Here is a 16,416-nt window from a genome sequence, read left to right as displayed (position 1 = left end):
ACAGATATAACTGATGATTAAACACACTGATGAATATTCAAGACAGAATAATGATGATGATGATGATGAGGATGTTGAAGATGGTGGGGCTGTCTTGTTTGCTCATCTGTGTGTGTGTGTGTCCCATCTCTCTCTGTTTAAGTGTGTGTGTGTGTTCTGTTTCTGCCTTTTGTTTCTAGCATTAGCTTTAGCCTTAGCATCCCTCAGATGATCTCCATCCTCTCGTTGTTTCTCTCGGCTGATTCGGGTGTGCGTGTGTGAGAGTGCATGTAAATGTATGTGAATGTGTGTGTGTCGTACCTTGTGTCCACTGCTGTCTGTCGCCGACTGTGTGTGTGTGTGTGTTTCTGCTGATTAGCGGATCATCTGAAGAATGTGACACGAGCGCGCGCCTCCTTCAGCCTCCTCAGCGCGCGCGACCCCAAAAGGGCCACGTGCACACGCAGAGAAAAGGCCGCGCGCACTTACACACACATGCCAGCAGAGGGAGACAAGCACACACAAAATACATACACAAAACGCGCGCACTCATACACACGACCACACAGCTGAGGAGAATACATTACAAAGACTCTTTTCTAATTTTCTAATAACCAAAAACTAACAAAATATACTTTAGTCATTTATGATAAATACTAGTGTTTTGAACATACTGTAGTGAAATGTATTATACACTGTATATTATAGTTTGTACAGCTCCCTTTGGCAATGAATGTTCCAGTATACTGTAATACCTATAGTGAACTAATAACTGCAATAAATACTGCAGTATGCTTTAGTTTTACTACAGTAAGCTGAGGTGGACTGTATTATAGCCTAATACACACAATAATTGTAAAAAAAACAAACTACAATATTGGGCTATTTGTTTATATTACTATAGTTGTTGTGTTACCATAGCAACAGTAGAATCACCACAACAGATCAATTACTGTAGTTGTTGTGCTACCATAGCAACTGCAGAATCACCACAACAGATCAATTGCTATAGCTGTTGTGTTACCATAGCAACTGTAGAATCAACACAACAGATCAATTGCTATAGCTATTGTGTTACCATAGCAACAGTAGAATCACCACAACAGATCAATTACTGTAGTTGTTTTGTTACCATAGCAACTGCAGAATCACCACAACAGATCAATTGCTATAGCTGTTGTGTTACCATAGCAACTGTAGAATCAACACAACAGATCAATTGCTATAGCTATTGTGTTACCATAGCAACTGTAGAATCACCACAACAGATCAATTACTGTAGTTGCTTTGTTACCATAGCAACTGTAGAATCACCACAACAGATCAATTGCTGTAGTTGTTGTGTTACCATAGCAACTGTAAAATCACCACAACAGATCAATTACTGTAGTTGTTGTGTTACCATAGCAACTGTAGAATCACCACAACAGATCAATTACTGTAGTTGTTTTGTTACCATAGCAACTGTAGAATCACCACAACAGATCAATTGCTGTAGTTGTTGTGTTACCATAGCAACTGTAGAATCACCACAACAGATCAATTACTGTAGTTGTTGTGTTACCATAGCAACTGTGGAATCACCACAACAGATCAATTACTGTAGTTGTTGTGTTACCATAGCAACTGTAGAATCACCACAACAGATCAATTACTGTAGTTGTTGTGTTACCATAGCAACTGTAGAATTACCACAACAGATCAATTACTGTAGTTGTTGTGTTACCATAGCAACTGTAGAATCACCACAACAGATCAATTACTGTAGTTGTTGTGTTACCATAGCAACTGTAGAATCACCACAACAGATCAATAACTGTAGTTGTTGTGTTACCATAGCAACTGTGGAATCACCACAACAGATCAATTACTGTAGTTGTTGTGTTACCATAGCAACTGTGGAATAGCCACAACATATCAATTGCTATAGTTGTTGTGTTACCATAGCAACTTTAGAATCACCACAACAGATCAAAACTATGATTGTTGTGTTACCATAGCAACTGTAGAATCACCACAACAGATCAATTACTATAGTTGTATCGTCTCTGGAATCGTCACAACAGATCGACTCAAGTACTTTACTATAGTATGGTTCAAAAACACGACAGCATTTGCTATACATTACTGTTGTATTAACGTTATGTAAAACAAACTCTACGTACTTTTACAATAGTTTATTTTTCAGGTTTTCCTCAATTTGTGTGTCTGAATGTGTCTCTAAAATGCTGTTAATGCTGAAGAACAACACTAGCACCATTTTTGACTGAACGATGTTGTAATTTGTACACATTGGCTGCTACTATAATTCCATTATTCAGAATTTGCAAATACTTTTCTGAAACGTTGATTAAGGTGATTGTGTGAATGTGCCAACGTCATGAGAACACTCCGCAGACTCACCTGACCTGTAGTGTTCCTTATCTAGCTGTTCAATAATAGTAGGCCAGTGTTTGCTGGTTACCTTACGTTAGTTGTATTTAAACGATGGACACCTGAATTAGCTCTAATACCATAAGGCTGGTTTCCCAGGCCTGTGCAGGTGTGTAAACTACAGTACAGGTGAGCAGAGTCACTCATGATGGAAAAGTCCCGCGCTGTGCTCACGTGACTAACATGAGTGGAAAACTTTTACCCGTGAATCTCAGCTGCAAACACTACATTTATTCTACAAATAAGTACAATTGCCAAATAGAGGATGCGTTACGTTCAGCTCAGTTCTGTCACAAAATGTTGTGTTGGTGAAAATCATTACCTTTTTAATTTACATCCATGCAATCTGGTATTTTGCATAATTTCACAAATGTTCCATCATCAGGAGCGTCACGATAAATAAGAAATGACATGTAATGTTACCAACTAACAACAGTGATATCTGCACAGGGAATATCTTACACTCATCATAAACGCTACACCTAGCAAATTTCTGTTGAAAAATAATAAAGCTAATAGATGTTAACAGAAAATCTTTTTAAGTTTTAGAATTGCTAAAATTATTAATTACTACATTTTATACTCATTTTTAAATTAGAATATTAGGATTGCACAAAGGAGGGTGTTACATTTTGCTTACTTTTAGATAAAATGGTTGAGAAATATGGAACCATATTAATATTAACAATATTAACCATAACCGGCGCGCACACACACACAAACACACACACACACACACACACACACACACACACACACACACACACACACACACTTTCTACAGTTCACCCTCAGCTGATGATTGAATATAAAGCGTGTTCATCATGCTGTCTCGGGAGAGAGCCCTGAGCTCATAAGATCCTCGAGCCCTGGGCTCCCTCCCATTGCAGGGAGAGAGGGGAGTTTGAGCTCAGGTTGATCTCGATGGCTCCCCCTCCTGCTTGTTGTAGCTAAGTGTCAGTTATGGATGCTGAGAAGAGGTACTCAGAGTTTGGCTGAAATATTTTGGATTAATTGTTTAGGGTGTTTGTTTTTGAACTGTGGGAGGAAACCGGAGGACCTGGGGAACACCCACTCCAGCAAGGGGAGAACGAGAAAAACTCCGCAGAGAAATGCCGCCTGGTTTGGAAGGGAATTAAAGCAGGGGCATTCTTACAGTGAGGCAACAGCGCTAATCACTGACCACCGTGCCGCCCGGTTGAAAGGAGGGAAAGTAGGGTTGGGTGGGGGGGTTTCTTCAAGACCAAGATATTGAGATGAGAAAGCTATGGTTATTTGTAGTGAGTTAAGGATCGTCTGATTGGATAATTGGTTATGAGCTAATGCTGGAACAGCTGTGAACAATCATAAGCTCGTGATCCTCTCCAAATTAGTTTATAAATAAACTTTACAAAAATGCAGTCATCCTCATTTATTTTGCTGAAATTTGGCTTGATCATGTCTAATGTGACCACAGCAGCTTTACCGAACACACACACACACACACTCAGATTCATCTTCAAGTAATAAGAACACAGATGAGAATTAAAAAACATATTCTCATTGCTTTTATTCAAGTTAAGTTTTCCCTCCTAAACTAAAGTGACGTTAATGTCAATAGCACCTTTAAGAGGCGGAAAATATAATAATGTCTGAAAATACAGAGATATTATCAAAGAAAAACCTGAACACAACCTTCATGCACACATACTAAAGCACCATGATCCTCATGTTTACATCAATAATTAACTAAACGTAAAACAACATCATTAATATAGATATAATTATGATGACTCTTACAAAATAATAAGGATTACTACACCTGACGCATTATTTTACACTAAGATAATGCTTAGACTGGTGTCTTGAACATGACGATGAGTTCACTGTACTCAAATGGCCTCCACAGTCACCAGAGCTCAATCCAATAGAGCAGCTTTGGGATGTGGTGGAATGGGAGATTGGCATCATGGATGTGCAGCCGACAAATCTGCAGCAACTGTGTGATGCTATCATGACAATATGGAGCAAAATCTCTGAGGAATATTTCCAGCAGCTTGCTGAATCTCTGACATGAAGGATTAAGACAGTTCTGAAGGCAAAAGGGGGAACAACCCGGTACTAGTGAGGTGTACCTAATAAAGTGGCCGGGGAGTGTAAATTATACACTAATTAAAATTAACTCAAAAGGAAAGCATGCTGCTTTTCTGACCTTACAGGCAGATATCTGCTCTTGTTTTAAACATAATTCCCTTTAAACAATTTCAGTATTCAGTAAAGTTGACCATTTGGATGCTCAAGTAAACGGCAAACAGATATTTAGGTTATTTATTTAAGGAAAATGAGTGTTTTGCAGTTTATTTGTAAATCCCGAGAGCTCGTACCTCTGTCATAATAATAATAACAGCGCTGCAGTATTGTTTTCACAGGTATTCAGAAATGGACGTTATTTCTCCTGGTGAACAGATGATCAGGGATGTCGAGGATGTCTCTGCTGCTAGTGTCTGTGAAGAGAAACATTGGACACGCTCAGCATATTCTGACACATGAGAGTGTTTCTCTCAGGTCCTGTAGGATCAATGAAGCGCAGCACTTACGGACTCACGGTGCAGCCGGACACATGCGCGTAGTTTCCAGTATAATGAACATCACAGCGGACAATATTATTACTGAAGTCTGACTCCGACACCTGGAAACCTGGATTCACTGTCACCTGGAATCATATAAAGAGCAGAAGAAGTACATGTAGATTTACAATAATTAGCAAGTGATGTTTAACAGAGTGCAGAAATTTCAACAGTAATTCCTATTTATTATTAATATATTATTAATTTAATATTAATATTTTTTCCTCTTCAGAAAGTTTTGTTGTTGTTTACTATGGCAGATTTTAATAATAATAAAAAAATGCTAGTATTTATTATTGTTTACCATTAGAGGCTGGATGTATTCACACACTGCTGACACACAACTGTGTTTAAACACCTTATAAACGTTATTTTTGCATATCAGCTCCCTGTTAATAGCTACAGTTCTCGTCATGTGATGTGTGTTCAGAGATGGACTGTTATTTATAAGCAGAATGTTTATTGTAACCTTCAGTATGTATCTTCCAGGCTGGACGTCCGTGATGTCGATCCACTGACAGTCGATGTCAGCGCTGTACGTGTCGTAACAACCAGGACTCAAACCCTGTGGTACACACACACACACACACACACACACACACACACACACACACACACACACACACACAGTAGATTACAGCTCATCATCTCGGTGTCCTCTGTGATTAGGGCTGCCGTTTGCATTGTTGTGCTGTAGTTTTGTGCATGGCTGGATTTGCTCTTCAGTGTTTGGGCTTTCAGCAGTCACATTTACATGACACTGAACTGAGCTGAACTCTGAAAACTGTGAAAACTTCATCTGTTAAGCTGCTTTGACACAATCTAATCTGTGAAAGCGCTACAGAAACTTGATGAATTGATGAAAGTGGACTTGAACTGAAGTAATGACCTGTGTGTGGGACGTGCAGGCGTAGCGCCGGTGGTATCCCGGGTCGCAGGACGTGTCCTCCAGACAGAAACTGGCTTTATGGCCTTCAGCCACTCTCTGTTGAGTTCTGGAGTCCAGCAGATCGTAATGGCAGAACTCGTTCATGCTGTGATAGTGGCTGAAACACACAGAGGACGGTGGATCACGACTCTACACACTGCAATGATGATTTACTCTCTTAAAGTCTTTTGACTAGACCAAAATAATAAATAATTCTGATATCAAGTGATATCAAGAGTGATTGCGTATGATTTCCATAGTCATACAGTTTTTAAACTGTTAAACTATGAATCTGTAGTTTTTCAGTATTGTGTGTATTAGTGCAGTGTTTGTGTGCAGTGTTTGTGTGTGCAGTAGTGCAGTGTTTGTGTGTGCAGTAGTGCAGTGTTTGTCTGCATATTGCAGTGTTTGTGTGTGCAGTAGTGCAGTGTTTGTGTGTGCAGTAGTGCAGTGTTTGTGTGCAGTGTTTGTGTGCAGTAGTGCAGTGTTTGTGTGCAGTAGTGCAGTGTTTGTGTGCAGTGTTTGTGTGCAGTAGTGCAGTGTTTGTGTGCAGTGTTTGTGTGCAGTAGTGCAGTGTTTGTGTGCAGTGTTTGTGTGTGCAGTAGTGCAGTGTTTGTGTGCAGTGTTTGTGTGCATATTGCAGTGTTTGTTTGTGCAGTAGTGCAGTGTTTGTGTGTGCAGTAGTGCAGTGTTTGTGTGCAGTGTTTGTGTGTGCAGTAGTGCAGTGTTTGTGTGTGCATATTGCAGTGTTTGTGTGTGCAGTAGTGCAGTGTTTGTGTGTGCAGTAGTGCAGTGTTTGTGTGCATATTGCAGTGTTTGTGTGTGCAGTAGTGCAGTGTTTGTGTGTGCAGTAGTGCAGTGTTTGTGTGCAGTGTTTGTGTGTGCAGTAGTGCAGTGTTTGTGTGTGCAGTAGTGCAGTGTTTGTGTGCAGTGTTTGTGTGTGCAGTAGTGCAGTGTTTGTGTGCAGTGTTTGTGTGCATATTGCAGTGTTTGTGTGTGCATATTGCAGTGTTTGTGTGTGCAGTAGTGCAGTGTTTGTGTGCAGTGTTTGTGTGCATATTGCAGTGTTTGTGTGTGCAGTAGTGCAGTGTTTGTGTGCATATTGCAGTGTTTGTGTGTGCATATTGCAGTGTTTGTGTGTGCATATTGCAGTGTTTGTGTGTGCAGTAGTGCAGTGTTTGTGTGCAGTGTTTGTGTGCATATTGCAGTGTTTGTGTGTGCAGTAGTGCAGTGTTTGTGTGCATATTGCAGTGTTTGTGTGTGCATATTGCAGTGTTTGTGTGTGCAGTAGTGCAGTGTTTGTGTGTGCAGTAGTGCAGTGTTTGTGTGCAGTGTTGTGTGTGCAGTGGTGTGGTGTTTGTGTGCAGTGTGTAGTATTGCAGTGTTGTGTGAGCAGTAATGCAGTGTTTTTGTGTAGTATTGCACTGTGTGGGTGTGTGTGTGTGTGTGTGTGTGTGTGTGTGATCTGCGCACTTGTGACAGCTGTGCCACTCCCAGGCGTATCTGGGTTTGCTGGGCAGGAAGTCTGCTGTTCCCTGGTTCTTGACGCGCTGAGGGAACCTCAGCAGAACCCGTGTGTCGTAGTCTGCAGCTCCTGATGCTGAGCTAAAAACACACACACACACACACACACACACACACACACACACACACACACACACACACACACACACACACACACACACACACACACACAGACTAATGATCAGTTCTTCACACCAGTGTTATGTGTTATAACAGCAAACACAAATATGCTGTAAAATATTTTTGATCTTGTCATTTACTTATTTACTCTCCTTCGTCTTATTCTTTATCAGGGTTCACTTTCTGAAGATAAATTCTTTCTAGAAGATATTTTGAGGAATACCGAAAACTGGTAACCATTGACTTCCATACTAGGAAAAACAAAGGTAAGTCAATGGTTACAGGCTTCCAGCTTTCTTCACAATATCTTCATTTGAGTTCAGCACCAAAAAGAAACTCATAAAGGTTTGAAACAAGTGAAGGGGGAGTAAATGATGACCGATCTGCTATATTACTGCACTAAAATATCCATAAAATAGCAGTTTCACATATTTTGTGATTCATGTTTTTATTCTCTCCTGTTGATTTCTGCTGGTGAGTTGCATTATGGGATCTTGATCTTCCTCCAGCAGCTTTTAACCTTGATCAGTGTGTAAAAGTGTGTGTTCAGCACATGTGTAATAGTGTGCAGTGCTGTATTGTGTGTGTGTTGGTGTTGTATATTACACTACAGACTCCATGTCATGAACTGCAGCACGTTTACTCTTACTCTACACTCTTATTCCTCTACAGATTGTCTCTGATATCATCTCAAACCTCTAAAATGTCAGTAAAAGTCTCTTTGTTAAACTGTAGAGCTGAGTTTACATCATCAGAAGTGGACAGAGCAGAGATCAACATCCCATAATGCAGTTAATGGATAGATTAGTGTATGTTAGCAGGGGGCCAAACCCCTAATATTCTCTCACAGGGCTGTAAGTTAGGAGCTGCGCCGCTGCTATACTGACCTGGCCAGGCAATTCTCCTCCGCCGCGCACCGCAGGTTATACATCGGCACTCTCTGCACATACGTGGACACCTGGATCAGGTAAGGGTCCACCACCAGATCCGGCAGACCTGACACACACACACAAACACAGGACAGATGTGTGCTTCCTCATCATCTTCATCAGGGCAACACAGTAGATCCTTTTCAAGAGTTATATCCTCCAGCACTAAAATAACACACTCTTCATCCCAACAGAGAAACCAGCAACACTGAAGAACACAGGATTATCTGCTGCCGTGGCTTTACAATCAATAAATGTGATTATAATGGAGGTCAATGGGGAAAACAGCTACTAACATCACCAAAGGGGAGTCAGTCTGAACAGAGTATTGAACAATTCCAAAACATTTCCCCAAAATATGAGTCAAAGTAAGATTAGTCAGCAGAAATGATCACATCTGCTGAAACCAGGAGAAAGATGAGGCCAAATTAAGACTCAAAATCAGCCCAGAGTGGATGAAAGCGACCCGACAGCACACAGGGGATGATGTAAATAAATATATAGGCTGATCATGAAGTCGTAGTCTTTAACATCACGCATCATCTTCATTCTCACCGTTCTGGAAGTAGCGGGTCCCGTATCCGTGATGCCTCTGCGTGCTGCGGTGCCTGGGCCGGTAGTAGGAGTCGTAGTAGTTGTAGTATGGGTTGTAGGGGTTGTTCCTGATGGATTTGTAGGGGTCATAGGGGTCATCGGACACCATGCCATCCTCAGATCTGCTGCTGGAGTTCCTCTGCTCCGCTGCGGGAGCTTCTGGTCGGGCTGCCTCTGCTCTGCCCGCCGGCTGATACTGTGGCCCGCGGCTGCGCAGCTGGAACACCCGGCCGTTGGTGACCCAGCGGGTGCGGGAGCGCTGTGCTGCTGCTGCTGCTCTGGAGCCCGCGGAGGATTGAGACGCAGCCGGCTGGAGGAGAACACACACACAGAGCAGCAGCAGAGGGAGGACACCGGGACGCTCCATCATACACTGAGAACAGACCTGAAGCTTCACACACACTGCCTCTCTAGCTTTCTTTCACACTCACACACACACACACACACACACACACACACACACACACACACACACACACACACACACACACACACACACACACACACACACTCAAAGGAAGAATGCAGAGACCTTCCATCATACACTGGGAACAGGAGAACAGAAACCTGATGAGGAGGAGGAGCTGCTGACCACACACACACACACACACACACACACTCTCTCTCTCACACACGTACACACTTTCTCTCACACACACACACGCACTTTCTCATGTTTCAAATGTGGGTCTCAAAGGCACTTCACAGTGATGATGACCCTTACAGCCAAACAGTTTTCATTTTAATTTTGTCTAACTTCATGTGGAAAAATAACTAGGCTACATATAAAAGCTGACGCCTTTCCAGGGCCGGGTCGCGGGGGCAGCAGTCTTAGGAGAGAACTCCAGACTTCCCCCTTCCCCAGACACTTCCTCCAGCTCCTCCAGGGGGATCCCGAGGTGTTCCCAGGCCAGCCTAGAGACATAGTCCCTCCAGAGTGTCCTGGGTCTTCCCCGATGCCCCCTCCTGGTGGGACATGCCTGGAACACCTCCCTAGGTAGGTGTCCAGGAGGCATCCGAACAGACGCCCGAGCCACCTCAGCTGACTTCTCTGGATGTGGAGCAGCAGATCCTGAAAAACTAAATTATATAACAAATGACAGAATCACAGCAACATTATAACGCTCATTCACTTTCCTGCAGCTTACTCCCTTTATTAATCAGGGGTCGCCACAGCGGAATGAACTGCCAACTATTACAGCATATGTTTTAGCAGCAGATGCCCTTCCAGCTGCAACCCAGTACTGGCAACCACCCATACACACACACACACACTCATACACTACGGCCAAACCGGAGCACCCAAAGGAAACCCATGCCAACACGGGGAGAACATGCAAACTCCACACTGACCCAGTTGGGACTTGAACCTGTGACCTTCTTACTATAAGACCATAGTGCTAACCACTGACCATGTCAGCCAACATTATAACAATTTGAACTGAAATGCTAATTTCAACTAGTCTTATTCTCGTTTATTTTGCTTTAAGGAGTCAACAAAAGGAAATCATAGTTGTTTATCTGCACAGTTTTGACACAACTCTGACACTTCTGAGTGTTTTTCCTCAGAGAGCTCCAGCAAATGAGCGTGAGTGTATGGTGTTGCTGTTGTCGAGCCTCTGCTCGCAGTATTTTCGGAGCAGAATGTGATGTCTGTGTGTTTTTATTGAATTTGTGGAACGGTGGTTTGGGCTTGGAGTGTTTTTGTCCAGATTGTGCTGACCTCAGAACAGCAGTGAAACCAGAGCACTCGTGTTTATAAGCACTGACCTCTGCGCAGTGGAGTCCTATAAAACACCCGTCACGCTACACCTGCTTCAGCCGGTCATTAGTGTGTTATTGGTATTGTGGAGGGGATTCAGCCTAAAGTGCATTGTGTGGGTTAAAACGTCTGATTCACGAGATTATTTTAAATGTGTTATTGTATTGTGATGTGTATTTATACAGCGCAGCTTCACCATCATGAGGGGGGTCTCTCCACACACCACCTGATGATGCTCCGGTAGCCACAGGACAGCAGCGCCAGAGCTTCACCACACAGCAGCTATAGGTGGAGTGGAGAGACGGTGATGGAGCCAATCAGTGGATGGGGATGACTGGGAGGGCATGATGGGGTTACACCCCTACTCTTTACCAGAAGTGCCATGGGGTTATTAATGAGCACAGAGAGGCAGGAGCTCGGTTTAACATCTCATCTGAAAGACGGCGCTCACTGACAGTATAGAGTCCAATTCACTATACTGGGGCATAAGGACTCACACTGAAAGCAGGTTGAGCGCCCCCTGCTGGCCTCTCTGACACCACTGCCAACAGCAGCCTAGTGTTCCCATGTGCTCTCCCATCCAGACACTGACCAGCCTCAGCCCTGCTTAGCGTCAGTGAGGGACCGGTGTGGGTCTGCAGGGTGATGTGGCTGTGGTTTTATGATCCCAATCAATTATGAATTCTATCATTCATTAATTTTCCTTCTTCTTAGTCCCTTTATTCATCAGGGGTCACCACAGTGGAATGAACCGCCAACTATTCCAGCATATGCACTCATACACTAAGGTCAGTGTAGTTGATCAGTCCCCCTATAGCGCATGTGTTTGGACTGTGGGGGAAACCGGAGCACCCGGAGGAAACCCACGCCAACACGGGGAGAACATGCAAACTCCACACAAACACCAACTGACCCAGCCAGGACTCGAACCAGAGACCTTCTTATTGTAAGGCTACAGTGTTAACCATTGCGCCACCGTGCCGGCTAAAGTCATCTTGTGAGACACACACACACACACAGGCTCCATGTTTTGCTCAGCTCAGGGGAAAGCGAGTGGCGTCTGCAGCGGTGTGTGAGGATCAAAGTGAGAGTGTTTACCTGTGTGTATAAACTCTGCAGGTTCAGAAGTGAACGAGAAGCAGATGCGAGACGCTGATCTCAACACTTTAATCTGCTTTATAATGAGCCGACGCTCCGCAGGGGAAACTGCTACTAGACACACACAGGACGTATTAAACACACGGAGAATTCACCAGCAAACCCTCACACACACACACACACACACACACACACACACACACACACACACACACACTCCTTCACTCTGTCTGACTGATCAGCTCTTTTCCTCGTGGAGACCAAATCAACCAACACACAACATCAACATTTACTGCTGCTGCTGGACACATTGGTGCTCAGAACATGATGAAAACCAGCAACACACACACACATTCTTGCTCACACACTCACTCATATACACACACACCCTCACCCATGACACAAATATACACACACTCTTACATAGACATGCTCAAACACACACACACACTGACATAGACACACACTCATACACATGCTCTCTCTCTCTCTCTCACACACACACACACATACACACACACACACACACACACACACACATACATACATACATACACACACACACTCTCTCTCATTCACAGTTTAACACAAACACACAAAAAAAACACACACTCACCAACATGATCACACACACATACTTATATACACACTATTACGTTTCATTCACTTTCACACACACACACACACACACACACAGACATGATCACACACACAGATACACACATACACACTCACACTTACATACGCAATAGCTCACACACTTTTCAATCACTTTCTTTTATACAGACACACACACACACACACACATTCTTGCTCACACTCACTCATATACACACACACCCTCACCCATTACACAAATATACACACACTCTTACACAGACATGCTCAAACACACACACACACTGACATAGACACACTTACACTCATATACACATTCTCTCACACACACACACACACACACACACACACACACACACACACACACTCTCATTCACAGTTTTACACTAACACACAAAATAAACACACACTCACCAACATGATCACACAAACAACACACACACATACTTATATACACACTATTACTTTTCATTCACTTTCACACACACACAATACACACACACAGACATGATCACACACACAGATACACACATACACACTCACACTTACATACGCAATAGCTCACACACTTTTCAATCAAATACTTTCATACACACACACACACACACGGTTCATTCATTCATTTTCTTTTCGGCTTAGTCCCTTTATTAATCAGGTGTCTCCACAGTGGAATGAACCACCAACTATTCCAGCATATGTTTAATGCAGCGGATACCCTTCAAGCTGCAACCCAACACTGGGAAACACCCATACACACTAATTCACAGATATTCATATTCAGCTTAAAGTGACATGTAAAGGCTTCACTAGGGTAATTAGGGTAAAGTTAGGGTAATTAAGCAAGTCATTTGGACAACAGTGATTTGTTTATATATCTATACTTATACAACAGTTCAGTCTGGTTCTCAAATCTGATGTAAATCTGTAATAAATATCAATTGTAAATTGGCCATAGTGTATAAGTGTGTGTGGAAGAGTGTGTATGGGTGTTTCTCATTAGTGGGTTGCAGCTGGAAGGGCATCAGCTGTGTAAAACACATGCTGGAATAGGTGGTGGTTCATTCCGCTGTGGCAACCCCTGATAAATAAGGAACTAAGATGAAGGATAATTATTAAATAAGATGGCGTAGGTGAAGTAGCAGCGGTTTCTGCTGTTCTGACGTCAGCTGCAGATGTGAATAAACGGCGGAAGAAAGTAGTTCCTCATACAAAAGGGTTTATAGCCTCGCTGTGTTTGATTTTCTTTTTTATATACACGATTATGCTGTTGAACTGTTGTATAAATGCAATATCACATGAGTAGCAGTGCAATATGGCTGTATATCAGCACTGGTGGGACACTAAGAGCCAACGCAGTGCTCATATACACCAGTGCTGATATACAGCCATATTATATTGAGTGATATTGCTCATGTATACATATATATATTTATTCCATCCAAAAAATAGAACCAAAAAATACTCTAGGAAAAACTGTAAATGATAAACATCCCCTGGGACAAATATAAGGAATAAAATGTGAATATAACAGTGAGCTGGAGCGCGTGTCAGAGCTGATGTTGGTCTGCATGAGTGTATGAGGAGCATTATGCAACACTCAGTGAAGCTGTGAAATGTGCAGGCGTTGTGTGTTTGTTGATGCTGTAAACATCACCTCAGATCTCCGCTCGGTGTGAGACGTGGCAGAACACACACACAGACACACACACACACACACACGTCTTCATCGGTGTGCAGAAGCTCATTCCAGTGGTCTCCACCTCTGTAATATAAACACAGTGAGAACAAAGAGGGGTTTGGCTTCAGGACAGCAGCGCTCTTATCAAATCACAGCAGATATAAATCACCAACATCTGAACACAGCAGCACCACACAGAACTGTGTGTGTGTTTTAAAACACACTCTTATACAACAAAAGTCTTTATATGAGTGTGTGTGCATATTCCAATATATATAATACAGTGTTATACAACAATAAAGTGTGTGTGTGTGTGTGTGTGTGTGTGTGTGTGTGTAAGGGCATCCACGGTGTAACACATATGCTGGAATAGTTGGCAGTTCATTCTGCTGTGGTGACCCCTGGCTATAAGGGACTAAGCCGAAGAAAAATGAAGAAACGTGTGTGTGTGTGTAAATATAAAATACACAGTATTATACAAAACAAATAGTGTGTGTCTGTGAACAAAATATAATACACAGAATTATACAATACAGTTTGTGTGTGTGTGTGTGTGTGTGTGTGTGTGTATGTGTGTGTGTGTGTGTGTGTGTTGTTACTTACCTCAAACTTGACCAGCCAATCACAGATATCTATATGTACTCACATATAAACATATAAACATCCTGTTTACTTCAGGGAGAACACTGAAACATCTACATGAGTCTAGCAGAGTGAGGACGAACACACACCAGCGACACAACGAAACATCACTCAAGAACACACACAAGCTGAAGAAACACACATCACTGGAATACACACACACACACACTGACATGAGGAAACACATAACTGGAACACACACACACACACACACACATGCTAGATCTCAAACACACACACACACTGACATGAGGAAACACATAACTGGAACACACACACACACACACACATGCTAGATCTCAAAGACACACACACACACACACACACACACACACACTGACATGAGGAAACACATAACTGGAACACACACACACACACACACACAAGATCTCAAACACACACACACACACACACACACACAATGATGTGAGGAAACACACATGACTGGAACGCGCGCGCACACACACACACAGACACAAGGAAACGCATGAGTGTAACACACACACACACAATAATGTGAGGCTGGAACACACACACACACACACACACACACACACTGACATGAGGAAACACATAACTGGAACACACACACACACACACACACTGACATGAGGAAACACATAACTGGAACACACACACACACACACACACAATATTGTGAGGAAACACACATGACTGGAACGCGCACACACACACACACAGACACAAGGAAACGCATGAGTGTAACACACACACAATATTGTGAGGCTGGAACACACACACACACACACACACACAGACATAAGGAATTGCATAAGTGGAACACACACACACCCACAATAATGTAAGGAAACACACATGACTGGAACACACACACACACACACACACACACAAAATGACATAAGGAAACGCATAAGTGGAACACACACACACACACACACTCACACAATAATGTGAGGCTGGAACACACACACACACAATAATGTGAGGCTGGAACACACACACACACACCCACAATAATGTAAGGAAACACACATGACTGAAACACACACACACACAATCTGACATAAGGGAACGTATAAAAGTAACACACACACACACACACTAGATCCCAAACACACACTCACACACAATGACGTGAGGAAACACACATGACTGGAACACATACACACAGAGAGAGAAAGAGATGTGATGACATGAGCGCCCTCTTGTGTCCATTAACAACAGCAGCAGCACACACACACACACACACACACACACACACACACACACACACACACACACACACACACACAGCTCATGAACAGATGCTCAGACGCTCATGATTTTCTTCATGTTGTTTTTAATCAGTAGATAAACACCTCGTCCTCCTCCATCATGTATGTTGTGTGTGTGTGTGTGTGTGTGTGTGTGTGTGTGTGTGTGTGTGTGTGTGTGACATCTTTAAAATCCTCTGAGAAAATATCAAAAATAGGATCTTGTGTACAAAAGCTTAGAGAAGACTCTAGAAACTCCTGATGCTGGC

The 16,416-nt window shown here is 42.8% G+C and overlaps 4 protein-coding genes across 6 annotated transcripts in view; all 4 read right to left on the bottom strand.

The window, feature by feature from the left end:
* Positions 1-423, bottom strand: part of sncaip (synuclein, alpha interacting protein) — a 28,652-nt gene extending 28,229 nt beyond the window's left edge. The window contains exon 1 of the mRNA XM_009303688.5: positions 301-423. The gene's annotated coding sequence lies outside the window, so the exon portion shown is untranslated. The remainder of the gene's footprint in view (positions 1-300) is intronic.
* The window catches only part of dmxl1 (Dmx like 1), a 372,767-nt gene that overhangs the window by 189,371 nt on the left and 166,980 nt on the right, over positions 1-16,416 (bottom strand). The gene's annotated exons all lie outside the window — the stretch shown is intronic.
* On the bottom strand, positions 3,942-10,193 carry lox (lysyl oxidase). Of its 2 annotated transcripts, NM_001386417.1 has the most exon segments (8): positions 4,706-4,895; positions 4,989-5,104; positions 5,488-5,583; positions 5,908-6,064; positions 7,420-7,551; positions 8,478-8,586; positions 9,075-9,584; positions 9,625-9,726. In NM_001386417.1, coding segments are annotated over 7 exon segments (1,026 nt in total). In that variant the 5' UTR covers positions 9,484-9,584; positions 9,625-9,726; the 3' UTR covers positions 4,706-4,888.
* Positions 14,246-16,416, bottom strand: part of prr16 (proline rich 16) — a 15,106-nt gene continuing 12,935 nt past the window's right edge. Inside the window, exon 3 of one of the 2 annotated variants that reach the window (XM_073909893.1) lies at positions 14,246-14,353. The gene's annotated coding sequence lies outside the window, so the exon portion shown is untranslated. 2 annotated transcript variants of the gene reach the window in all.

The sequence above is a fragment of the Danio rerio genome, chromosome 8, assembly GCF_049306965.1.
Source record: "Danio rerio strain Tuebingen ecotype United States chromosome 8, GRCz12tu, whole genome shotgun sequence".
Lineage (NCBI taxonomy): Eukaryota > Metazoa > Chordata > Actinopteri > Cypriniformes > Danionidae > Danio > Danio rerio.
This window is presented reverse-complemented; position numbering and strand designations above follow the sequence as displayed.

Bases quoted from the DNA above. Each gene is read 5' to 3' on its own strand.
- lox (XM_073909068.1), bottom strand. From the start codon at position 9,483: ATGATGGAGCGTCCCGGTGTCCTCCCTCTGCTGCTGCTCTGTGTGTGT. The intron at 8,587-9,074 runs GTGAGAATGAAG...TGTGTGTGTCAG, and splicing joins GACCCGCTACTTCCAGAACG to GTCTGCCGGATCTGGTGGTG. The intron at 5,584-5,907 runs GTCATTACTTCA...TGTGTACCACAG, and splicing joins CCTGCACGTCCCACACACAG to GGTTTGAGTCCTGGTTGTTA.